This window comes from Vanellus vanellus (genome assembly GCF_965231255.1).
Source record: "Vanellus vanellus genome assembly, contig: HAP1_SCAFFOLD_97, whole genome shotgun sequence".
In the NCBI taxonomy this organism is placed as follows: Eukaryota; Metazoa; Chordata; class Aves; order Charadriiformes; family Charadriidae; genus Vanellus; species Vanellus vanellus.
Window position 1 is genome coordinate 417,396 of NW_028128418.1, and position 25,581 is coordinate 442,976.

General features: G+C 56.1%; 1 protein-coding gene across 1 annotated transcript in view; it reads right to left on the reverse strand.

The window, feature by feature from the left end:
* Positions 1–483: 483 nt before the first annotated feature.
* LOC309684475 (acrosin-like) overlaps positions 484–25,581 on the reverse strand; it is a gene marked incomplete at both ends in the record, with an annotated part of 211,736 nt that continues 186,638 nt past the window's right edge. The window contains 3 exons of the mRNA XM_082500379.1: positions 484–720; positions 1,252–1,476; positions 1,710–1,915. Coding sequence (XP_082356505.1) covers positions 484–720; positions 1,252–1,476; positions 1,710–1,915 — 668 coding nt within the window. The remainder of the gene's footprint in view (positions 721–1,251; positions 1,477–1,709; positions 1,916–25,581) is intronic.

The window sequence follows — 25,581 nt, forward strand, 5'->3', positions numbered from 1 at the left end:
GCAGCATTTTTCACAGCTCAGACTCCTCTCTCAGGCCGATGCCCGGCCCGGGCAGGCGCAGCCGCCACTCTGAAGCGACCACCGCCATGGTCAGGGAGGGACGGCCGGACACGAGGAGCCCCCGAGACCTGAGCTGAGGCTCTCCTCTTCACCCGCCCCCACGGGCCCTCAGCGCACCGCAGGGTGACTTTGCGGCTCCTGCGGGCTCACCTCTGGAAGTCGCCGTACCGGATTTTGAACTTGTAGACAAGCCTGCCCGCGTGAAGAAACCTCGTTTCAGGCAACGGACAGGTGAAGGGCTTCAACGACATCTTTCTTTCTCCCCGAACGCCAGCCTGGGGAAGCAGCAGAGCCCGAGGTCAACGCCAAAACCCCTCACCAGATACATCTCACTCTGCCACACCACAAGAAGGCGGTACAGCAGTTTTTCCTCCGCAGGACGTTTGCCCAGAGAACAGACCTCCTCCCCGCGCCCGCCACGCCTCAGAAAACCGCCGGTCCGAGCAGGGGGCTTGGGAGCAGGACGGCCTGACGGCCCCCCCGCCGCCGGCTGCGCCGCTCGGGATACGTCCCCACCACCGTCCCGGGGGCTGCCCGGAGAGCCCGGGCAGGGCCCTGCCGCAGCCGGCGGCCGACCCCCGGCCCCGAGGGACGCCCCCGCAGCCCCCGCGGGCACGGCCGGCACCAACGCCTTTCCCTCCGCTCCCGCGCCTCCCCCCGCTGCCCCCGCAGCCCCGCGCCGGCAGGGAGGGCCCGGGGCCGGGGGAAGGCCGCGACCCGCCGCCAGGGGCGACGCCGCCGCCTCAGCCCCGCTGCCGGCCGGCGAGGCCCCCGCGCAGCCCCGGCGACCAGCGGGCAGCCCCCCGCTCCGCTGAAGGGCAGCGCCCCCGCCGCGCCCACCGGCCCCGCCGCCCCCGCCGCCCGCCCTTGCCTCAGGCGGGGCCGGGCCGGGGCTGCGCCGGGGGCCCGCGGGCCCCGTCCCCAGGCCCAGCCCCAGGCCCAGCCCCAGCCCGGCCCCCCCCGGCCGCGGGCTGCTCTGCACCGGCGGCTGCTGCTGCTGCGCTTCAGAGGCAGCTGCGTTTTGGGGCTCGGGGCGCCCCAGAGGGGCCAGCGCGAGCCCGGAGCGTCAGAGGAGCGGCCCTGTGCCGTGGGTGGCTCTGGCGACGGCTCCCACGGGGGTCTGGGCTCTCTCAAGCCGCCGGTAACTCTGGTGCCTAATGACACCCCTGCGCAGCGGCACCCGTCACTCACCCGCTCTCTCCCAAACTGCCGTGATGTCAGCTTTGCCTTTTCTTGGTTTAGGCGCCAACCGCGGGACTCCTGAGGGCCACCGACACGCAGCAGCAGCAGCGTTGGTCTCGTCTGGGGATTGTGAGAGGAAACAGCCTCTGCCACAGCTGCCTCCAGCCCCTCCGGCAGCCGCCTCGCGCTTCCAAAGCGGACACAACTCAACGCCTCTGATGAGCAGTGGCCTGGCTGACAAACGACCAAAAAGAAGGCACTCGTTATCCCATGAAAGCCGTGTTTGTAGGACGAACAACTTCCCAAGTACTTCTCCTGTGCCAACCACAAACCCCGGCTCCGGCACCAAAGCAGAGGCTTCCGATTAACTAAACGCAAAGCCAAACGCACAGGAGAAGCGGACACGGCTCTGCCTCCCCGGGAACGGCGCTCCGAACGCCCCTTTGCCCCGCGAAGGACACCCTTGCCGGCAAAACGGAGCGCTCCTCCCCGCCGAGCCACGAGGCAGCCAGTGCTCGGGGGCTCCTGGCGGCCGCCCGGCCCGGGCAACGCGGCTCGGACAAGCGCTCGCCCCACTGCGGCGCTGCCGGGGGGCACCGGGGCTCCTGCTGGCGAGGCCCCGTCTGCAGCGCCGTGTCCAGCTCGGGGCTCCCGACAGCCCCTCCCGACAGCGCTGAAGCCGGAGCACAAACTCCGCCGAAGCCGGGGGGCGGGGGGGGAAGCCCGGGCGGCCCCGGGGAGACCCGCGCGTCCCCAGGGAGCGCAAAGCCCGGCAGCCGCCCTCGCTGCCGCTCCTCCGCCCGCCCCTCCCCGCACAGGCGGGCACCGGCGGACCAGACCGCCCCGGGGCCGGGCCGACCCCCACCCCCTCCCCCGCGGGCCGCCCCCCGGCCCCCGGCAGCGCCCCGCTCCGCCCGCCCGCCCCCGCCCTGGGCAGGAGCTCCCCGAGCCCGCGCCGCCCCGCCGGAGCGCAGCGGGACGAGCAGCTGCAGCGCCCGGTGCCGCGGGGCCGGTTCCTGCGCGCCGTCACCCGCGGCGGGAGGAGCCGCACCGCGCCCGCGGGCACCGGCGGGGCTCGGCTCCGCTCGGATGGGGTCGGCTCCGCTCGGCTGGGGTCGGATGGGTACGGCCCATCCATCCCCCAGTGGTGGGAGGGGAGAAGGGAACCCCCCCTCTTTGCCAGCACCGCCTCCTCCCCACAGTGTCCCCCAGAGAAGGCTCTGAACTCGGGACGATGCCAACGCGGGGGGGGACTGCAGTCTCTGCCCTCCCGCACCCACTCCGAGGGGATCTTCTGCTCTCTGACCATCTCCTGCTCCCGCTGCGGGGAGTTCCTGCTCTGGATGGATCCAGCCGGTTATGGAGGTACCGAGGGAAGTTGGACTCTCGCGTCCGCTACGGGGAGGTCAGAGCTGGGCAGCGCTCCGTACCCCGGCAGCAGCGGGGGGGGTTGAGCTGAGCAGGGAGGTGTTGGCCGGGCAGGAGGAACTGCTGCGCCGTCCCTGTCTCCCTCCAGAAGGACAGCGGCAAGAGAGGAGTGTGGGAGGAGGAGGTGGCGGGGGCAGAAGAGGAGGGGGAAGGGGAGCCGAACGCGGAGGAGCTGCGGGAGAAGAGCTGGAACGTGGGGCTGTCCTGCCCCCCGCTGCCGGGCACGGGGGTCTGGGGGCACCGAGGGCTGGAGCTGTGCTCCGCAGGGCTGTGCTGGCCCCCAGGTGCGGTTTTAATGTGGAATTTCTGTAAATGACTGGCTTGTAGAAGGCAGGTGTAGATTTGGGGAGGGGGGAAGCAGGAGCTGTGGCCGTGGGGGGGTGCATGCAGCTGAGGGGGTGGAGCTGTGTCCTTGCTGGGCAGGAAGGACCACGGACCTGTCCGTGTCTGATCCCTGCAGCCCCCCCGGCTGTCCCCCTGCAGCTCTAGGGGAAGGGGCTGCCAGCGTCGGACAGGCGGCTCCTGCTCCTGCCCCCCTCCGGGGGAAAAGGGTCCCCGGGGCTGCGGGCAGAGCCCCTCCTGTGCTCCCCGGGGGCTCTGGGGACAACGCCAAGGTGCCGTCAGGGGCGACCTCCTCTTGCAGTAGCAGCGGGGGGGGCAATGCCGCCCGAACCAAGGTGCCTGCCTGTGTCAGGTTCTGCAGGCAGCCTGTGGGCAGGGACGGTGCCCGGAGGGGGCTGGGGGGACCCCGCGCTCTTCCCACATGCCTGCAGCAGGGCAAGCAGCCCCAGGACCCTCCAGCCCCCCACGAGCGCTGGGGGATGTGCCTGTCCCCACCACGGCACCGCTACGGGGAAACAACATCCAGTGAGACATTGCAACATGGCAAAATGCATAGCAAGAGTCGTAGCTGAGAGGCTCCTGAATGGTGACCCTGGGGCAGCTCTACCTTGGAAGTGGCAGAGAGCAGAGCCATCTGGAGCCATAGAGCAGCGGCTTTGGCAACCAGTTAAGGACAGTTGACCAAAACAATACAGTGACTGAAAAGGAGTCAACGACTCCCAGAGGATTCTGAAGGACCACCGAGAGACTATAATGGGCATACCGGGGTGGGTAGTAGCCTATGGTAATGAGTTCCCGGAAAAGTAACGAACATGTTAATCATTTCCCAAAACCTTGTGAATGTGTATATATGGCATGTCTATAAGCTGTATAACTAACCCTTTACGGTGTGCGAGTTTGCAGGAGCGATCCCCCTTGCACCCAGCGCTGCAATAGATATAGCTGCTTTGTAACTCTGTGTGAGTTGTGGAGTTTGTTTCCGCACGTCAGCACTGCAGGGCTCAAGGATGGGGACATCCCCCACCCCCCACCCCGTCCCCTCCATTCTGCCCGCAGGGAGCAGCCCCAGGCAGGGATGCTGAGCACGGGGATTTATTGACAGGCCTGGGGCTGGCAGCGGTGACATTTGGCTGTAGGACATGTCCCACCCAGCCAGGGGTGCAACTCCTTCTGGGGGCAGCATGTCACTCAGAGCTGGGGGGGGACTTGGATGGTCTCGGGCAGAGCGAGTGTTACCCCAGCCTGCCACCATGGCCCTTTGCAGCTCCGGCGGTACCCGGGCAGGGACGGGATAGGCTGGCCTGAGGCTGGAGCACCCCAGGGTGATGCCCCCCCACCACAGAGCATCCTCAGACCAATGGGCGCTGTGGGGATGGTGGGGCAGGGCTGGATAAAGGATGCGGGGCAGCGGGGCCAGGGCAGGGCCAGGGCCATCACCTGTAGCTGTAGCCAAGGGGAAGCCGAAGTCCTTTTGGGGTGAAGGTGGTGGAAGGAGTAGCGAGGGCGGCACTCGCTGTCGGACAGGTCCAGGTTGCAGTTCCAGCTGATGGTCACACTGATCACCCAGTCCTGCAGCAGGGACCAGCAGACCTCACACAGTGCCAGCACGCTGCGCGCACAGCATCCCAAGGTGCACGGCACCACCATGGTCACAGCATCTCCAGGGGCACGGCATCCCCATGGGATACAGCACCTACCTCCTTGCGGGCGTAGAGTCTCCACAGACATGGCAATCCCCCAGGCACAGCACCCCAATGGCCACGGCAACCCCCACGGGCATGGCATCCCTGCAGGCACAGCATGTCCACGGGTATGGCATCCCTGGGGGTGTGGCAGCATCCCCCCGACCCACACTGCTCTCGCCCGGCCACGAGCACAACCCCATCCTCGCCCTCCCCAGCAGGACGGGGCTGGGTTGCCACAGGCGTTGGGCCACAGGCCCTTGCCGGGGACGCCGTTGGCACTGCCTGCTGGCCCAAGAGTGGCCGGGAAGGGGCTTCCCAGAGGAGCTGGCCGGGCAGCAAGGAGCAGGTCCCAAAGGACGGGAAGACGCTGGGGACGGGCAGGGGGGCAGAGAGCGGGGGAAGGATGGAACAGCGTGGAGTGCCTCTCCTGGGGGGGACTTGTCTGCTCCCGCAGGTGCAGAGGGCAGGGAGGGCCCTGCGGGGACGCTGCGCTGCTCGGCCACCCGCCCCCCATCCCCGGCAGAGGCGGGAGGGAGTCCCGGGGAGGCGGCACTGCCTCGCTCCGGCCGCGCCTGCCGCCTGCTCCCCCCGCCCGGCTCTGCCCGGCTCTGCCCGCACGGCTGGCTGGATCGGCTGGGCCGGCCTGCGCTCGGCTGGGCTCGGCTGGGCCGGGCTCGGCTCGTCTGGGCCAGGCTGGGCTCGGCTGGGCTCGGCTCGGCTCGAGTGGGCTGCGGCCCTGCGGGCCCGGGCCGGGCCGTGCGGCGGGAGCCCCGGCGGAGCGGCGGGGCAGGTGTGGGCGCGGAGGGGGCCGGGGGTCCTCACGGTTTAGGGTTCTGTCATCCCAGGTAGAAACCCCAGACTCCTCCAGGGAAGATACCCGAGATGATTTTTCTCCTTGGACAATGCTCCATCCTCTGGGAAGCATCCGAGACTCCTTGCAGGTATGTCCCTGAGTGTTTTAATGTTGAATTTCTGTAAAGAACTGGCTTGTAGAAGGCAGGTGTAGATTTGGGGAGGGGAGAAGCAGGAGCTGTGGCCGTGGGGGGGTGCATGCAGCTGAGGGGGTGGAGCTGTGTCCTTGCTGGGCAGGAAGGACCACGGTGTTTTGGGGCCCTGTGATCCCGGGTAGCAACCCCAGACTCCTCCAGGGAAGATGCCCGAGATGATTTTTCTCCTTGGACAATGCTCCATCTTCTGGGATGCATCTGAGATTTCTCCCAGGCGTCTCCCGCAGACATTTTTCCTGTGGTTTGGGTCCCTGTAATCCCGGGTAGCAACCCCAGACTCCTCCAGGGAAGACACCCGGGATGATTTTTATCCTTGGACAAAGCTCCATCCTCTGGGATGCATCCGAGACTTGTCGCAACTATGTCCCTGAGTCTTTTTTCTCGCGGTTTAGGGTTCTGTCATCACAGGTAGCAACCCCAGACTCCTCCACGGAAGACACCCAATACGATTTTTCTCTCATGACAGTGGTCCATCCTGTGGGATCTACCCAGAACTCCTCCCAGGCGTCTCCCGCAGATTTTTCTCCAGTGCTTTAGGGCCCTGTGATACCGGGTAGCAACCCCAGACTCCTCCAGGGAAGATACCCGAGATGATTTTTCTCCTTGGACAATGCTCCATCTTCTGGGATGCATCTGAGATTCCTCCCAGGCATCTCCCACAGACATTTTTCCTGTGGTTTGGGTCCCTGTTATCCCGGGTAGCAACCCCAGACTCCTCCAGGGAAGATACCCGAGATGATTTTTCTCCTTGGACAATGCTCCATCTTCTGGGATGCATCTGAGACTCCTCCCAGGCGTCTCCCGCAGTCATTTTTCCGGTGGTTTGGGTCCCTGTAATCCCGGGTAGCAACCCCAGACTCCTCCAGGGAAGATACCCGAGGTGAATTTTCTCCTTGGACAAATCTCCATCCTCTGGGATGCATCCGAGACTCCTTGCAGGTATGTCTCTGAATGTTTATTCCGGTGTTTTGGGGCCCTGTGATCCTGGGTAGCAAGTCCAGACTCCTCCAGGGAAGATACCCGAGATGATTTTTCTCCTTGGACAAAGCTCCATCCTCTGGGATGCATCCGAGACTTGTCGCAGCTATGTCCCCGAGTCTTTTTTCTCGCGGTTTAGGGTTCTGTCATGCCAGGTAGCAACCCCAGACTCCTCCAGGGAAGATACCCGAGATGATTTTTCTCCTTGGACAATGGTCCATCTTCTCGGATGCATCTGAGATTCCTCCCAGGCGTCTCCCACAGACATTTTTCCTGTGGTTTGGGTCCCTGTAATCCCGGGTAGCAACCCCAGACTCCTCCAGGGAAGATACCCGAGATGATTTTTCTCCTTGGACAATGCTCCATCCTCTGGGAAGCATCCAAAACTACTTGCAAGTATGTCCCTGAGTGTTTATTCCGGTGTTTTGGGGCCCTGTGACCCCGGGTAGCAACCCCAGACTCCTCCAGGGAAGATGCCCGAGATGATTTTTCTCCTTGGACAATGCTCCATCTTCTGGGATGCATCTGAGATTCCTCCCAGGCGTCTCCCGCAGACATTTTTCCGGTGGTTTGGGTCCCTGTAATCCCGCGTAGCAACCCCAGACTCCTCCAGGGAAGATACCCGAGATGATTTTTCTCCTTGGACAATGCTCCATCTTCTGGGATGCATCTGAGAGTCCTCCCAGGCGTCTCCCGCAGACATTTTTCCTGTGGTTTTGGTCCCTGTAATCCCAGGTAGCAACCCCAGACTCCTCCAGGGAATACACCCGATGTGATTTTTCTCTCTTGACAGTGGTCCATCCTGCGGGATCTACCCAGAATTCCTCCCAGGCGTCTCCCGCAGAGTTTTCTCCAGTGCTTTAGGGCCCTGTGATCCCGGGTAGCAAACCCAGACTCCTCCAGGGAAGATACCCGAGATGATTTTTCTCCTTGGACAAAGCTCCATCCTCTGGGATGCATCCGAGACTTGTCGCAGCTATGTCCCCGAGTCTTTTTTCTCGCGGTTTAGGGTTCTGTCATCCCAGGTAGCAACCCCAGACTCCTCCAGGGAAGACACCCAATATGATTTTTCTCTCTTGACAGTGGTCCATCCTGCGGGATCTACCCAGAACTCCTCCCAGGCGTCTCCCGCAGAGTTTTCTCCAGTGCTTTAGGGCCCTGTGATCCCGGGTAGCAACCCCAGACTCCTACAGGGAAGATACCCTAGATGATTTTTCTCCTTGGACAATGATCCATCTTCTGGGATGCATCTGAGATTCCTCCCAGGCGTCTCCCGCAGACATTTTTCCTGTGGTTTTGGTCTCTGTAATCCCGGGTAGCAACCCCAGATTCCTCCAGGACAGATATCCGGGATGATTTTTCTCCTCGGACAATGCTCCATCCTCTGGGATGCATCCGAGACTTGTCGCAGCTATGTCCCCGAGTCTTTTTTCTCGCGGTTTAGGGTTCTGTCATGCCAGGTAGCAACCCCAGACTCCTCCAGGGAAGACACCCAATATGATTTTTCTCTCTTGACAGTGGTCCATCCTGCGGGATCTAACCAGAACTCCTCCCAGGCGTCTCCCGCAGAGTTTTCTCCAGTGCTTTAGGGCCCTGTGATCCCGGGTAGCAACCCCAGACTCCTCCAGGGAAGATACCCGAGATGATTTTTCTCCTTGGACAATGCTCCATCTTCTGGGATGCATCTGAGATTTCTCCCAGGCGTCTCCCGCAGACATTTTTCCCGTGGTTTGGTTCCCTGTAATCCCGGGTAGCAACCCCAGACTCCTCCAGGGAAGATACCCGAGATGATTTTTCTCCTTGGACAATGCTCCATCCTCTGGTAAGCATCCGAGACTTGTCGCAGCTATGTCCCTGAGTATTTTTCCTCGCGGTTTGGGTCCCTGTAATCCCGGGTAGCAACCCCAGACTCCTCCAGGGAAGATACCCGAGATGATTTTTCTCCTTGGACAATGCTCCATCTTCTTGGATGCATCTGAGATTTGTCCCAGGCGTCTCCCACAGACATTTTTCCTGTGGTTTGGGTCCCTGTAATCCCGGGTAGCAACCCCAGACTCCTCCAGGGAAGATACCCGAGGTGAATTTTCTCCTTGGACAAATCTCCATCCTCTGGGATGCATCCGAGACTTGTCAGAACTATGTCCCTGAGTCTTTTTTCTCGCGGTTTAGGGTTCTGTCATCCCAGGTAGCAACCCCAGACTCCTCCAGGGAAGATACCCGAGATGATTTTTCTCCTTGGACAATGCTCCATCCTCTGGGAAGCATCCGAGACTCCTTGCAGGTATGTCCCTGAGTGTTTATTCCGGTGTTTTGGGGCCCTGAGATCCCGGGTAGCAACCCCAGACTCCTCCAGGGAAGATACCCGAGATGATTTTTCTCCTTGGACAATGCTCCATCTTCTGGGATGCATCTGAGATTCCTCCCAGGCGTCTCCCACAGACATTTTTCGTGTGGTTTGGGTCCCTGTAATCCCGGGTAGCAACCCCAGACTCCTCCAGGGAAGATACCCGAGATGATTTTTCTCTTTGGACAATGCTCCATCTTCTGGGATGCATCTGAGATTCCTCCCAGGCGTCTCCCACAGACATTTTTCCTGTGGTTTGGGTCCCTGTAATCCCGGGTAGCAACCCCAGACTCCTCCAGGGAAGATACCCGAGATGAATTTTCTCCTTGGACAAAGCTCCATCCTCTGGTGATGCATCCGAGACTTGTCGCAGCTATGTCCCCGAGTCTTTTTCCTCACGGTTTAGGGTTCTGTCATCCCAGGTAGCAACCCCAGACTCCTCCAGGGAAGATACCCGAGATGATTTTTCTCCTTGGACAATGCTCCATCCTCTGGGAAGCATCCGAGACTCCTTGCAGGTATGTCCCTGAGTGTTTATTCCGGTGTTTTGGGGCCCTGTGATCCCGGGTAGCAACCCCAGACTCCTCCAGGGAAGATACCCGAGATGATTTTTCTCCTTGGACAAAGCTCCATCCTCTGGGATGCATCCGAGACTTGTCGCAGCTATGTCCCCGAGTCTTTTTTCTCGCGGTTTATGGTTCTGTCATCCCAGGTAGCAACCCCAGACTCCTCCAGGGAAGACACCCAATATGATTTTTCTCTCTTGACAGTGGTCCATCCTGCGGGATCTACCCAGAACTCCTCCCAGGCGTCTCCCGCAGAGTTTCTCCAGTCCTTTAGGGCCCTGTGATCCTGGGTAGCAACCCCAGACTCCTCCAGGGAAGATACCCGAGATGATTTTTCTGCTTGGACAATGCTCCATCTTCTGGGATGCATCTGAGATTCCTCCCAGGCGTCTCCCGCAGACATTTTTCCTGTGGTTTGGGTCCCTGTGATCCCGGGTAGGAACCCCAGACTCCTCCAGGGAAGATACCCGAGATGATTTTTCTCCTTGGACAATGCTCCATCCTCTGGTAAGCATCCGAGACTTGTCGCAGCTATGTCCCTGAGTATTTTTCCTCGCAGTTTAGGGTTCTGTCATCCCAGGTAGCAACCCTAGACTCCTCCAGGGAAGATACTCGAGATGATTTTTCTCCATGGACAATGCTCCATCCTCTGGGAAGCATCCGAGACTTCTTGCAGGTATGTCCCTGAGTCTTTATTCCGGTGTTTTGGGGCCCTGTGATCCCGGGTAGCAAGCCCAGACTCCTCCAGGGAAGATGCCTGAGATGATTTTTCTCCTTGGACACTGCTCCATCTTGTGGGATGCATCTGAGATTCCTCCCAGGCGTCTCCCGCAGACATTTTTCCTGTGGTTTGGGTCCCTGTAATCCCGGGTAGCAACCCCAGACTCCTCCAGGGAAGATACCGGAGATGATTTTTCTCCTTGGACAATGCTCCATCCTCTGGGAAGCATCCGAGACTCCTTGCAGGTATGTCGCTGAGTGTTTATTCCCGTGTTTTGTGGCCCTGTGATCCCGGGTAGCAACCCCAGACTCCTCCAGGGAAGATACCGAGATGATTTTTCTCCTTGGACAATGCTCCATCTTCTGGGATGCATCTGAGATTCCTCCCAGGCGTCTCCCGCAGACATTTTTCCTGTGGTTTGGGTCCATGTAATCCCAGATAGCAACCCCAGACTCCTCCAGGGAAGATACCCGAGATGATTTTTCTCCTTGGACAATGCTCCATCTTCTGGGACGCATCTGAGATTCCTCCCAGGCGTATCCCAGAGACATTTTTCCTGTGGTTTTGGTCCCTGTGATCCCGGGTAGCAACCCCAGACTCCTCCAGGGAAGATACCTGAGATGATTTTTCTCCTTGGACAATGCTCCATCCTCTGGGATGCATCTGAGATTCCTCCCAGGCGTCTCCCACAGACATTTTTCCTGTGGTTTGGGTCCCTGTAATCCCGGGTAGCAACCCCAGACTCCTCCAGGGAAGATACCCGAGATGAATTTTCTCCTTGGACAAAGCTCCATCCTCTGGCATGGATCCGAGACTAGTCGCAGCTATGTCCCTGAGTCTTTTTTCTCGCGGTTTAGGGTTCTGTCATCCCAGGTAGCAACCCCAGACTCCTCCAGGGAAGATACCCGAGATGATTTTTCTCCTTGGACAATGCTCCATCCTCTGGGATGCATCCGATACTCCTTGCAGGTATGTCCCTGAGTGTTTATTCCGGTGTTTTGGGGCCCTGTGATCCCGGGTAGCAACCCCAGACTCCTCCAGGGAAGATACCGAGATGATTTTTCTCCTTGGACAATGCTCCATCTTCTGGGATGCATCTGAGATTCCTCCCAGGCGTCCCCCACCAACATTTTTCCTGTGGTTTGGGTCCCTGTAATCCCAGATAGCAACCCCAGATTCCTTCAGGAAAGATACCCGGGATGATCTTTCTCCTTGGGCAATGCTCCATCCTCTGGGATGCATCCGAGACTTGTCGCAGCTATGTCCCCGCGTCTTTTTTCTCGCGGTTTAGGGTTCTGTCATGCCAGGTAGCAACCCCAGACTCCTCCAGGGAAGACACCCAAGATGATTTTTCTGTCCTGACAGTGGTCCATCCTGCGGGATCTACCCAGAACTCCTCCCAGGCGTCTCCCGCAGAGTTTTCTCCAGTGCTTTAGGGCCCTGTGATCCCGGGTAGCAACCCCAGACTCCTCCAGGGAAGATACCCGAGATGATTTTTCTCCTTGGACAGTGCTCCATGCTCTTTGATGCATTCGAGACTTGTTGCAGATATGTCCCTGAGTCTTTTTTCTCGCGGTTTAGGGTTCTGTCATCCCAGGTATCAACCCCAGACTCCTCCAGGGAAGATACCCGAGATGATTTTTCTCCTTGGACAATGCTCCATCTTCTGGGATGCATCTAAGAGTCCTCCCAGGCGTCTCCCACAGACATTTTTCCTGTGGTTTGGGTCCCTGTAATCCCGGGTAGCAACCCCAGACTCCTCCAGGGAAGATACCCGAGATGATTTTTCTCCTTGGACAATGCTCCATCCTCTGGGAAGCATCCGAGACTCCTTGCAGGTATGTCCCTGAGTGTTTATTCCGGTGTTTTGGGGCCCTGTGATCCCGGGTAGCAACCCCAGACTCCTCCAGGGAAGATACCCGAGATGATTTTTCTCCTTGGACAATGCTCCATGCTCTTTGATGCATTCGAGACTTGTTGCAGATATGTCCCCGAGTCTTTTTTCTCGCTGTTTAGGGTTCTGTCATCCCATGTAGCAACCCCAGACTCCTCCAGGGAAGACACCCAATATGATTTTTCTCTCTTGACAGTGGTCCATCCTGCGGGATTTGCCCAGAACTCCTCCTAGACATGTCCCACCGAGTTTTCTCCAATGCGTTAGGGCCGTTTGATCCCGGGTAGTAACCCCAGACTCCTCCAGGGAAGATACCCGAGATGATTTTTCTCCTTGGACAATGCTCCATCCTCTGGGATGCATCTGAGATTCCTCCCAGGCGTCTCCCGCTGACATTTTTCCTGTGGTTTGGGTCCCTGTAATCCCGGGTAGCAACCCCAGACTCCTCCAGGGAAGATACCCAAGATGATTTTTCTCCTTGGACAATGCTCCATCTTCTGGGATGCATCTGAGATTCCTCCCAGGCGTCTCCCGCAGACATTTTTCCTGTGGTTTGGGTCCCTGTAATCCCGGGTAGCAACCCCAGACTCCTCCAGGGAAGATACCCGAGATGATTTTTCTCCTTGGACAATGCTCCATCTTCTGGGATGCATCTGAGATTCCTCCCAGGCGTCTCCCACAGACATTTTTCCTGTGGTTTGGGTCCCTGTAATCCCGGGTAGCAACCCCAGACTCCTCCAGGTAAGATACCCGAGATGATTTTTCTCCTTGGACAATGCTCCATCCTCTGGGATGCATCCGAGACTTGTCGCAGCTATGTCCCCGAGTCTTTTTTCTCGCGGTTTAGGGTTCTGTCATGCCAGGTAGCAACCCCAGACTCCTCCAGGGAAGACTCCCAATATGATTTTTCTCTCTTGACAGTGGTCCATCCTGCGGGATCTACCCATTACTCCTCCCAGGCGTCTCCCGCAGAGTTTTCTCCAGTGCTTTAGGGCCCTGTGATCCCGGGTAGCAACCCCAGACTCCTCCAGGGAAGATACCCGAGATGATTTTTCTCCTTGGACAATGCTCCATCCTCTGGGATGCATCCAAGACTTGTCGCAGCTATGTCCCCGAGTCTTTTTTCTCGCGGTTTAGGGTTCTCTCATGCCAGGTAGCAACCCCAGACTCCTCCAGGGAAGACACCCAAGATGATTTTTCTCTCTTGACAGTGGTCCATCCTGCGGGATCTGCCCAGAACTCCTCCTAGACATCTCCCACCGAGTTTTCTCCAATGCTTTAGGGCCGTGTGATCCCAGGTAGCAACCCCAGACCCCTTCAGGGAAGATACCCAAGATGAATTTTCTCCTTGGACAAAGCTCCATCCTCTGGGATGCATCCGAGACTTGTCTCAGCTATGTCCCTGAGTCTTTTTTCTCGCGGTTTAGGGTTCTGTCATCCCGGGTATCAACCCCAGACTCCTCCAGGGAAGATACCCGAGATGATTTTTCTCCTTGGACAATGCTCCGTCTTCTGGGATGCATCTGAGATTCCTCCCAAGCGTCTCCCACAGACATTTTTCCTGTGGTTTGGGTCCCTGTAATCCCAGGTAGCAACCCCAGACTCCTCCAGGGAAGATACCCGAGATGATTTTTCTCCTTGGACAATGCTCCATCCTCTGGGATGCATCCGAGACTCCTTGCAGGTATGTCCCTGAGTGTTTATTCCGGTCTTTTGGGGCCCTGTGATCCCGGGTAGCAACCCCAGACTCCTCCAGGGAAGACACCCAATATGATTTTTCTCTCTTGACAGTGGTCCATCCTGCGGGATCTGCCCAGAACTCCTCCTAGACATCTCCCACCGAGTTTTCTCCAATGCTTTAGGGCCCTGTGATCCCGGGTAGTAACCCCAGACTCCTCCAGGGAAGATACCCGAGATGATTTTTCTCCTTGGACAATGCTCCATCCTCTGGGATGCATCTGAGATTCCTCCCAGGCGTCTCCTGCTGACATTTTTCCTGTGGTTTGGGTCCCTGTAATCCCGGGTAGCAACCCAAGACTCCTCCAGGGAAGATACCCGAGATGATTTTTCTCCTTGGACAATGCTCCATCCTCTGGGAAGCATCCGAGACTCCTTGCAGGTATGTCTCTGAGTCTTTATTCCTGTGTTTTGGGGCCCTGTGATCCCGGGTAGCAACCCCAGACTCCTCCAGGGAAGATACCCGAGATGATTTTTCTCCTTGGACAATGCTCCATGCTCTTGGATGCATTCGAGACTTGTTGCAGCTATGTCCCCGAGTCTTTTTTCTCGCGGTTTAGGGTTCTGTCATCCCATGTAGCAACCCCAGACTCCTCCAGGGAAGACACCCAATATGATTTTTCTCTCTTGACAGTGGTCCATCCTGCGGGATCTGCCCAGAACTCCTCCTAGACATCTCCCACCGAGTTTTCTCCAATGCTTTAGGGCCGTGTGATCCCGGGTAGTAACCCCAGACTCCTCCAGGGAAGATACCCGAGATGATTTTTCTCCTTGGACAATGCTCCATCCTCTGGGATGCATCTGAGATTCCTCCCAGGCGTCTCCCGCTGACATTTTTCCTGTGGTTTAGGTCCCTGTAATCCCGGGTAGCAACCCCAGACTCCTCCAGGGAAGATACCCGAGATGATTTTTCTCCTTGGACAATGCTCCATCTTATGGGATGCATCTGAGATTCCTCCCAGGCGTCTCCCGCAGACATTTTTCCGGTGTTTTGGGTCCCTGTAATCCCGGGTAGCAACACCAGACTCCTCCAGGGAAGATACCCGAGATGATTTTTCTCCTTGCACAATGCTCCATGCTCTGGGAAGCATCCGAGACTCCTTGCAGGTATGTCACTGAGTCTTTATTCCGGTGTTTTGGGGCCCTGTGATCCCGGGTAGCAACACCAGACTCCTCCGTGGAAGATACCCGAGATGATTTTTCTCCTTGGACAATGCTCCATGCTCTTGGATGCATTCGAGTCTTGTTGCAGCTATGTCCCCGAGTCTTTTTTCTCGCGGTTTAGGGTTCTGTCATCCCATGTAGCAACCCCAGACTCCTCCAGGGAAGACACCCAATATGATTTTTCTCTCTTGACAGTGGTCCATCCTGCGGGATCTGCCCAGAACTCCTCCTAGACATCTCCCACCGAGTTTTCTCCAATGCTTTAGGGCCGTGTGATCCCAGGTAGCAACCCCAGACCCCTTCAGGGAAGATACCCAAGATGAATTTTCTCCTTGGACAAAGCTCCATCCTCTGGGATGCATCCGAGACTTGTCTCAGCTATGTCCCTGAGTCTTTTTTCTCGCGGTTTAGGGTTCTGTCATCCCAGGTAGCAACCCCAGACTCCTCCAGGGAAGATACCCGAGATGATTTTTCTCCTTGGACAATGCTCCATCTTCTGGGATGCATCTGAGATTCCTCCCAAGCGTCTCCCACAGACATTTTTCCTGTGGTTTGGGTCCCTGTAATCCCAGGTAGCAACCCCAGACTCCTCCAGGTAAGATACCCGAGATGATTTTTCTCCTTGGACAATGCTCCATCCTCTGGGATGCATCCGAGACTCCTTGCAGGTATGTCCCTGAGTGTTTATTCCGGTGTTTTGGGGCCCTGTGATCCCGGATAGCAACCCCAGACTCCTCCAGGGAAGATACCCGAGATGATTTTTCTCCTTGGACAAAGCTCCATCCTCTGGGAAGCATCCGAGACTCCTTGCAGGTATGTCCCTGAGTGTTTATTCCGGTGTTTTGGGGCCCTGTGATCCCGGGTAGCAACTCCAGACTCCTGCAGGGAATATTCCCGAGATGATTTTTCTCCTTGGACAATGCTCCATCTTCTGGGATGCATCTGAGATTCCTCCCAGACGTCTCCCGCAGACATTTTTCCTGTGATTTGGGTCCATGTAATCCCAGATAGCAACCCTAGTTTCCTCCAGGACAGATACCCGGGATGATTTTTCTCCTCGGACAATGCTCCATCCTCTGGGATGCATCCGAGACTTGTCGCAGCTATGTCCCTGAGTCTTTTTTCTCGCGGTTTAGGGTTCTGTCATCCCAGGTAGCAACCCCAGACTCCTCCAGGGAAGACACCCAATATGATTTTTCTCTCTTGACAGTGGTCCATCCTGCGGGATCTACCCAGAACTCCTCCCAGGCGTCTCCCGCAGAGTTTTCTCCAGTGCTTTAGGGCCCTGTGATCCCGGGTAGCAACCCCAGACTCCTCCAGGGAAGATACCCGCGATGATTTTTCTCCTTGGACAATGCTCCATCTTCTGGGATGCATCTGAGATTCCTCCCAGGCGTCTCCCGCAGACATTTTTCCTGTGGTTTAGGTCCCTGTAATCCCGGGTAGCAACCCCAGACTCCTCCAGGGACGATACCCGAGATGATTTTTCTCCTTGGACAATGCTCCATCCTCTGGGAAGCATCCGAGACTCCTTGCAGGTATGTCCCTGAGTGTTTATTCCGGTCTTTTGGGGCCCTGTGATCCCGGGTAGCAACCCCAGACTCCTCCGTGGAAGATACCCGAGATGATTTTTCTCCTTGGACAATGCTCCATCCTCTGGGATGCATCCGACACTTGTCGCAGCTATGTCCCCGAGTCTTTTTTCTCGCGGTTTAGGGTTCTGTCATCCCATGTAGCAACCCCAGACTCCTCCAGGGAAGACACCCAATATGATTTTTCTCTCTTGACAGTGGTCCATCCTGCGGGATCTGCCCAGAACTCCTCCTAGACATCTCCCACCGAGTTTTCTCCAATGCTTTAGGGCCGTGTGATCCCGGGTAGTAACCCCAGACTCCTCCAGGGAAGATACCCGAGATGATTTTTCTCCTTGGACAATGCTCTATCTTCTGGGATGCATCTGAGAGTCCTCCCAGGCGTCTCCCACAGACATTTTTCCTGTGGTTTGGGTCCCTGTAATCCCGGGTAGCAACCCCAGACTCCTCCAGGGAAGATACCCGAGATGATTTTTCCCCTTGGACAATGCTCCATCTTCTGGGATGCATCTGAGATTCCTCCCAGGCGTCTCCCGCTGACATTTTTCCTGTGGTTTGGGTCCCTGTGATCCCGGGTAGCAACCCCAGACTCCTCCAGGGAAGATACCCGAGATGATTTTTCTCCTTGGACAAAGCTCCATCCTCTGGGAAGCATCCGAGACTCCTTGCAGGTATGTCCCTGAGTGTTTATTCCGGTGTTTTGGGGCCCTGTGATCCCGGGTAGCAACTCCAGACTCCTGCAGAGAATATTCCCGAGATGATTTTTCTCCTTGGACAATGCTCCATCTTCTGGGATGCATCTGAGATTCCTCCCAGACGTCTCCCGCAGACATTTTTCCTGTGATTTGGGTCCCTGTAATCCGAGATAGCAACCCTAGATTCCTCCAGGACAGATACCCGAGATGATTTTTCTCCTTGGACAATGCTCCATGCTCTTGGATGCATTCGAGACTTGTTGCAGCTATGTCCCCGAGTCTTTTTTCTCGCGGTTTAGGGTTCTGTCATCCCATGTAGCAACCCCAGACTCCTCCAGGGAAGACACCTAATATGATTTTTCTCTCTTGACAATGGTCCATCCTGCGGGATCTGCCCAGAACTCCTCCTAGACATCTCCCACCGAGTTTTCTCCAATGCTTTAGGGCCGTGTGATCCCGGGTAGTAACCCCAGACTCCTCCAGGGAAGATACCCGAGATGATTTTTCTCCTTGGACAATGCTCCATCTTCTGGGATGCATCTGAGATTCCTCCCAGGCGTCTCCCGCTGACATTTTTCCTGTGGTTTGGGTCCCTGTAATCCCGGGTAGCAACCCAAGACTCCTCCAGGGAAGATACCCGAGATGATTTTTCTCCTTGGACAATGCTCCATCCTCTGGGAAGCATCCGAGACTCCTTGCAGGTATGTCCCTGAGTCTTTATTCCTGTGTTTTGGGGCCCTGTGATCCCGGGTAGCAACCCCAGACTCCTCCGTGGAAGATACCCGAGATGATTTTTCTCCTTGGACAATGCTCCATCTTCTGGGATGCATTCGAGACTTGTTGCAGCTATGTCCCCGAGTCTTTTTTCTCGCGGTTTAGGGTTCTGTCATCCCATGTAGCAACCCCAGACTCCTCCAGGGAAGACACCCAAGATGATTTTTCTCTCTTGACAGTGGTCCATCCTGCGGGATCTGCCCAGAACTCCTCCTAGACATCTCCCACCGAGTTTTCTCCAATGCTTTAGGGCCGTGTGATCCCGGGTAGCAACCCCAGACTCCTCCAGGGAAGATACCCGAGATGATTTTTCTCCTTGGACAATGCTCCATCTTCTGGGATGCATCTGAGATTCCTCCCAGGCATCTCCCGCAGACTTTTTTCCCGTGGTTTGATTCCCTTTAATCCCGGGTAGCAACCCCAGACTCCTCCAGGGAAGACACCCGAGATGATTTTTCTCCTTGGACAAAGCTCCATCCTCTGGGATGCATCCGAGACTTGTCTCAGCTATGTCCCTGAGTCTTTTTTCTCGCGGTTTAGGGTTCTGTCATCCCAGGTAGCAACCCCAGACTCCTCCAGGGAAGATACCCGAGATGATTTTTCTCCTTGGACAATGCTCCATCTTCTGGGATGCATCTGAGATTCCTCCCAAGCGTCTCCCACAGACATTTTTCCTGTGGTTTGGGTCCCTGTAATCCCAGGTAGCAACCCCAGACTCCTCCAGGTAAGATACCCGAGATGATTTTTCTCCTTGGACAATGCTCCATCCTCTGGGATGCATCCGAGACTCCTTGCAGGTATGTCCCTGAGTGTTTATTCCGGTCTTTTGGGGCCCTGTGATCCCGGATAGCAACCCCAGACTCCTCCAGGGAAGATACCCGAGATGATTTTTCTCCTTGGACAAAGCTCCATCCTCTGGGAAGCATCCGAGACTCCTTGCAGGTATGTCCCTGGGTGTCTATTCCGGTGTTTTGGGGCCCTGTGATCCCGGGTAGCAACTCCAGACTCCTGCAGGCAATATTCCCGAGATGATTTTTGTCCTTGGACAATGCTCCATCTTCTGGGATGCATCTGAGATTCCTCCCAGACGTCTCCCGCAGACATTTTTCCTGTGATTTGGGTCCATGTAATCCCAGATAGCAACCCTAGATTCCTCCAGGACAGATACCCGGGATGATTTTTCTCCTCGGACAATGCTCCATCCTCTGGGATGCATCCGAGACTTGTCGCAGCTATGTCCCTGAGTCTTTTTTCTCGCGGTTTAGGGTTCTGTCATCCCAGGTAGCAACCCCAGACTCCTCCAGGGAAGACACCCAATATGATTTTTCTCTCTTGACAGTGGTCCATCCTGCGGGATCTGCCCAGAACTCCTCCTAGACATCTCCCACCGAGTTTTCTCCAATGATTTAGGGCCGTGTGATCCCGGGTAGTAACCCCAGACTCCTCCAGGGAAGATACCCGAGATGATTTTTCTCCTTGGACAATGCTCCATCCTCTGGGATGCATCTGAGATTCCTCCCAGGCGTCTCCCGCTGACATTTTTCCTGTGGTTTGGGTCCCTGTAATCCCGGGTAGCAACCCAAGACTCCTCCAGGGAAGATACCCGAGATGATTTTTCTCCTTGGACAATGCTCCATCCTCTGGGAAGCATCCGAGACTCCTTGCAGGTATGTCCCTGAGTCTTTATTCCTGTGTTTTGGGGCCCTGTGATCCCGGGTAGCAACCCCAGACTCCTCCAGGGAAGATACCCGCGATGATTTTTCTCCTTGGACAATGCTCCATCTTCTGGGATGCATCTGAGATTCCTCCCAGGCGTCTCCCGCAGACATTTTTCCTGTGGTTTAGGTCCCTGTAATCCCGGGTAGCAACCCCAGACTCCTCCAGGGACGATACCCGAGATGATTTTTCTCCTTGGACAATGCTCCATCCTCTGGGAAGCATCCGAGACTCCTTGCAGGTATGTCCCTGAGTGTTTATTCCGGTCTTTTGGGGCCCTGTGATCCCGGGTAGCAACCCCAGACTCCTCCGTGGAAGATACCCGAGATGATTTTTCTCCTTGGACAATGCTCCATCCTCTGGGATGCATCCGACACTTGTCGCAGCTATGTCCCCGAGTCTTTTTTCTCGCGGTTTAGGGTTCTGTCATCCCATGTAGCAACCCCAGACTCCTCCAGGGAAGACACCCAATATGATTTTTCTCTCTTGACAGTGGTCCATCCTGCGGGATCTGCCCAGAACTCCTCCTAGACATCTCCCACCGAGTTTTCTCCAATGCTTTAGGGCCGTGTGATCCCGGGTAGTAACCCCAGACTCCTCCAGGGAAGATACCCGAGATGATTTTTCTCCTTGGACAATGCTCCATCCTCTGGGATGCATCTGAGATTCCTCCCAGGCGTCTCCCGCTGACATTTTTCCTGTGGTTTGGGTCCCTGTAATCCCGGGTAGCAACCCAAGACTCCTCCAGGGAAGATACCCGAGATGATTTTTCTCCTTGGACAATGCTCCATCCTCTGGGAAGCATCCGAGACTCCTTGCAGGTATGTCCCTGAGTCTTTATTCCTGTGTTTTGGGGCCCTGTGATCCCGGGTAGCAACCCCAGACTCCTCCAGGGAAGATACCCGAGATGATTTTTCTCCTTGGACAATGCTCCATGCTCTTGGATGCATTCGAGACTTGTTGCAGCTATGTCCCCGAGTCTTTTTTCTCGCGGTTTAGAGTTCTGTCATCCCATGTAACAACCCCAGACTCCTCCAGGGAAGACACCCAATATGATTTTTCTCTCTTGACAGTGGTCCATCCTGCGGGATCTGCCCAGAACTCCTCCTAGACATCTCCCACCGAGTTTTCTCCAATGATTTAGGGCCGTGTGATCCCGGGTAGCAACCCCAGACTCCTCCAGGGAAGATACCCAAGATGAATTTTCTCCTTGGACAAAGCTCCATCCTCTGGGATGCATCCGAGACTTGTCGCAGCTATGTCCCTGAGTCTTTTTTCTCGTGGTTTAGGGTTCTGTCAGCCCAGGTAGCAACCCCAGACTCCTCCAGGGAAGATACCCGAGATGATTTTTCTCCTTGGACAATGCTCTATCTTCTGGGATGCATCTGAGAGTCCTCCCAGGCGTCTCCCACAGACATTTTTCCTGTGGTTTGGGTCCCTGTAATCCCGGGTAGCAACCCCAGACTCCTCCAGGGAAGATACCCGAGATGATTTTTCCCCTTGGACAATGCTCCATCTTCTGGGATGCATCTGAGATTCCTCCCAGGCGTCTCCCGCTGACATTTTTCCTGTGGTTTGGGTCCCTGTGATCCCGGGTAGCAACCCCAGACTCCTCCAGGGAAGATACCCGAGATGATTTTTCTCCTTGGACAAAGCTCCATCCTCTGGGAAGCATCCGAGACTCCTTGCAGGTATGTCCCTGAGTGTTTATTCCGGTGTTTTGGGGCCCTGTGATCCCGGGTAGCAACTCCAGACTCCTGTAGAGAATATTCCCGAGATGATTTTTCTCCTTGGACAATGCTCCATCTTCTGGGATGCATCTGAGATTCCTCCCAGACGTCTCCCGCAGACATTTTTCCTGTGATTTGGGTTCCTGTAATCCCAGATAGCAACCCTAGATTCCTCCAGGACAGATACCCGAGATGATTTTTCTCCTTGGACAATGCTCCATCTTCTGGGATGCATCTGAGATTCCTCCCAGGCGTCTCCCGCTGACATTTTTCCTGTGGTTTGGGTCCCTGTAATCCCGGGTAGCAACCCAAGACTCCTCCAGGGAAGATACCCGAGATGATTTTTCTCCTTGGACAATGCTCCATCCTCTGGGAAGCATCCGAGACTCCTTGCAGGTATGTCCCTGAGTCTTTATTCCTGTGTTTTGGGGCCCTGTGATCCCGGGTAGCAACCCCAGACTCCTCCGTGGAAGATACCCGAGATGATTTTTCTCCTTGGACAATGCTCCATCTTCTGGGATGCATTCGAGACTTGTTGCAGCTATGTCCCCGAGTCTTTTTTCTCGCGGTTTAGGGTTCTGTCATCCCATGTAGCAACCCCAGACTCCTCCAGGGAAGACACCCAAGATGATTTTTCTCTCTTGACAGTGGTCCATCCTGCGGGATCTGCCCAGAACTCCTCCTAGACATCTCCCACCGAGTTTTCTCCAATGCTTTAGGGCCGTGTGATCCCGGGTAGCAACCCCAGACTCCTCCAGGGAAGATACCCGAGATGATTTTTCTCCTTGGACAATGCTCCATCTTCTGGGATGCATCTGAGATTCCTCCCAGGCATCTCCCGCAGACTTTTTTCCCGTGGTTTGATTCCCTTTAATCCCGGGTAGCAACCCCAGACTCCTCCAGGGAAGACACCCGAGATGATTTTTCTACTTGGACAAATCTCCATCCTCTGGGGTGCATCCGAGACTTGTCGTAGCTATGTCCCTGAGTCTTTTTTCTCGCGGTTTAGGGTTCTGTCATCCCAGGTAGCAACCCCAGACTCCTCCAGGGAAGACACCCAAGATGATTTTTCTCTCTTGACAGTGGTCCATCCTGCGGGATCTACCCAGAACTCCTCCCAGGCCTCTCCCGCAGAGTTTTCTCCAGTGCTTTAGGGCCCAGTGATACAGGGTAGCAACCCCAGACTCCTCCAGGGAAGATATCCGAGATGATTTTTCTCCTTGGACAAAGCTCCATCCTCTGGGATGCATCCGAGACTTGTCGCAGCTATGTCCCTGAGTCTTTTTTCTCACGGTTTAGGGTTCTGTCATCCCAGGTAGCAACCCCAGACTCCTCCAGGGAAGACACCCAAGATGATTTTTTTCTCTCGACATTGGTCCATCCTGCAGGATCTATCCAGAACTCCTCCCAGGTATCTCCAGCAGAGTTTTCTGCAGTGCTTTAGGGACCTGTGATCCCGGGTAGCAACCCCAGACTCCTCCAGGGAAGACACCCAAGATGATTTTTCTCTCTTGACAGTCGTCCATCCTGCGGGACCTACCCAGAACTCCTCCCAGGCCTCTCCCGCAGAGTTTTCTCCAGTGCTTTAGGGCCCAGTGATAATCGGTAGGAACCCCAGACTCCTCCAGGGAAGATACCCGAGATTATTTTTCTCCTTGGACAGTGCTCCATCTTCTGGGATGCATCTGAGATTCCTCCCAGGCGTCTCCCGCAGACATTGTTCCTGTGGTTTGTGTTCCTGTAATCCCGGGTAGCAACCCCAGACTCCTCCAGGGAAGACACCCGAGATGATTTTTCTCCTTGGACAAATCTCCATCCTCTGGGATGCATCCGAGACTCCTCCCAGGCGTCTCCCGTGTACATTCTTCCTGTGGTTTGGGTCCCTGTAATCCCGGGTAGCCACACCAGACTCCTCCAGGGAAGACACCCAAGATGATTTTTCTCTCTTGACAGTGGTCCATCCTGCGGGATCTACCCAGAACTCCTCCCAGGTATCTCCCGCAGAGTTTTCTCCAGTGCTTTAGGGCCCAGTGATACTGGGTAGCAACCCCAGACTCCTCCAGGGAAGATATCCGATATGATTTTTCTCCGTGGACAATGCTCCATACTTTGGGATTCATCCGAGACTTGTCGCAGCTATGTCCCTGAGTCTTTTTTCTCGCGGTTTAGGGTTCTGTCATCCCAGGTAGCAACCCCAGACTCCTCCAGGGAAGACACCCAAGATGATTTTTCTCTCTTGACATCGGTCCATCCTGCAGGATCTACCCAGAACTCCTCCCAGGTATCTCCCGCAGAGTTTTCTCCAGTGCTTTAGGGCCCTGTGATCCCGGGTAGCAACCCCAGACTCCTCCAGGGAAGATACCCGCGATGATTTTTCTCCTTGGACAGTGCTCCATCTTCGGGGATGCATCTGAGATTCCTCCCAGGCGTCTCCCGCAGACATTTTTCCTGTGGTTTGGGTCCCTGTAATCCTGGGTAGCAACCCCAGACTCCTCCAGGGAAGACACCCGAGATGATTTTTCTCCTTGGACAATGCTCCATCCTCTGGGAAGCATCCGAGACTCCTTGCAGGTATGCCCCTGAGTCTTTATTCCGGTGGTTTAGGGCCCTGTGATCCCGGGTAGCAACCCCAGACTCCTCCAGGGAAGACACCCGAGATGATTTTTCTCCTTGGACAATGCTCCATCTTCTGGGATGCATCTGAGATTCCTCCCAGGCGTCTCCCGCCGACATTTTTCCGGTGGTTTGGGTCCCTGTAATCCCGGGTAGAAACCCCAGACTCCTCCAGGGAAGACACCCGAGATGATTTTTCTCCTTGGACAAAGCTCCATCCTCTCTGATGCATCCGAGACTTGTCCCACCTATGTCCCTGAGTCTTTTTTCTCACGGTTTAGGGTTCTGTCATCCCAGGTAGTAACCCCGGACTCCTCCAGGGAAGATACCCGAGATGATTTTTCTACTTGGACAATGCTCCATCTTCTGGGATGCATCTGAGATTCCTCCCAGGCGTCTCCCGCAGACATTTTTCCGGTGGTTTGGGTCCCTGTAATCCCGGGTAGCAACCCCAGACTCCTCCAGGGAAGACACCCGAGATGATTTTTCTCCTTGGACAAAGCTCCATCCTCTGGGATGCATCCGAGACTTGTCGCAGCTATGTCCCTTAGTGTTTTTTCTCGCGGTTTAGGGTTCTGTCATCCCAGGTAGCAACCCCGGACTCCTCCAGGGAAGATATCCGAGATGATTTTTCTCCTTGGACAATGCTCCATCTTCTGGGATGCATCTGAGATTCCTCCCAGGCGTCTCCCGCAGACATTTTTCCGGTGGTTTGAGTCCCTTTAATCCCGGGTAGCAACCCCAGACATCTCCAGGGAAGACACCCAAGATGATTTTTCTCTCTTGTCAGTGGTCCATCCTGCGGGATCTACCCAGAACTCCTCCCAGGCCTCTCCCGCAGAGTTTTCTCCAGTGCTTTAGGGCCCAGTGATACAGGGTAGCAACCCCAGACTCCTCCAGGGAAGATACCCGAGATTATTTTTCTCCTTGGACAATGCTCCATCTTCTGGGATGCATCTGACATTCCTCCCAGGCGTCTCCCGCAGACATTTTTCCTGTGGTTTGGGTCCCTGTAATCCCGGGTAGCAACCCCAGACTCCTCCAGGGAAGATACCCGAGATGATTTTTCTCCTTGGACAATGCTCCATCTTCTGGGATGCATCTGAGATTCCTCCCAGGCGACTCCCGCAGATGTTTTTCCTGTGGTTTGGGTCCCTGTAATCCCGGGTAGCAACACCAGACTCCTCCAGGGAAAATACCCGAGATAATTTTTCTCCTTGGACAATGCTCCATCCTCTGGGAAGCATCCGAGATACCTTGCAGGTATGTCCCTGTGTCTTTATTCCGGTGGTTTAGGGCCCTGTGATCACGGGTAGCAAACCCAGACTCCTCCAGGGAAGATACCCGAGATGA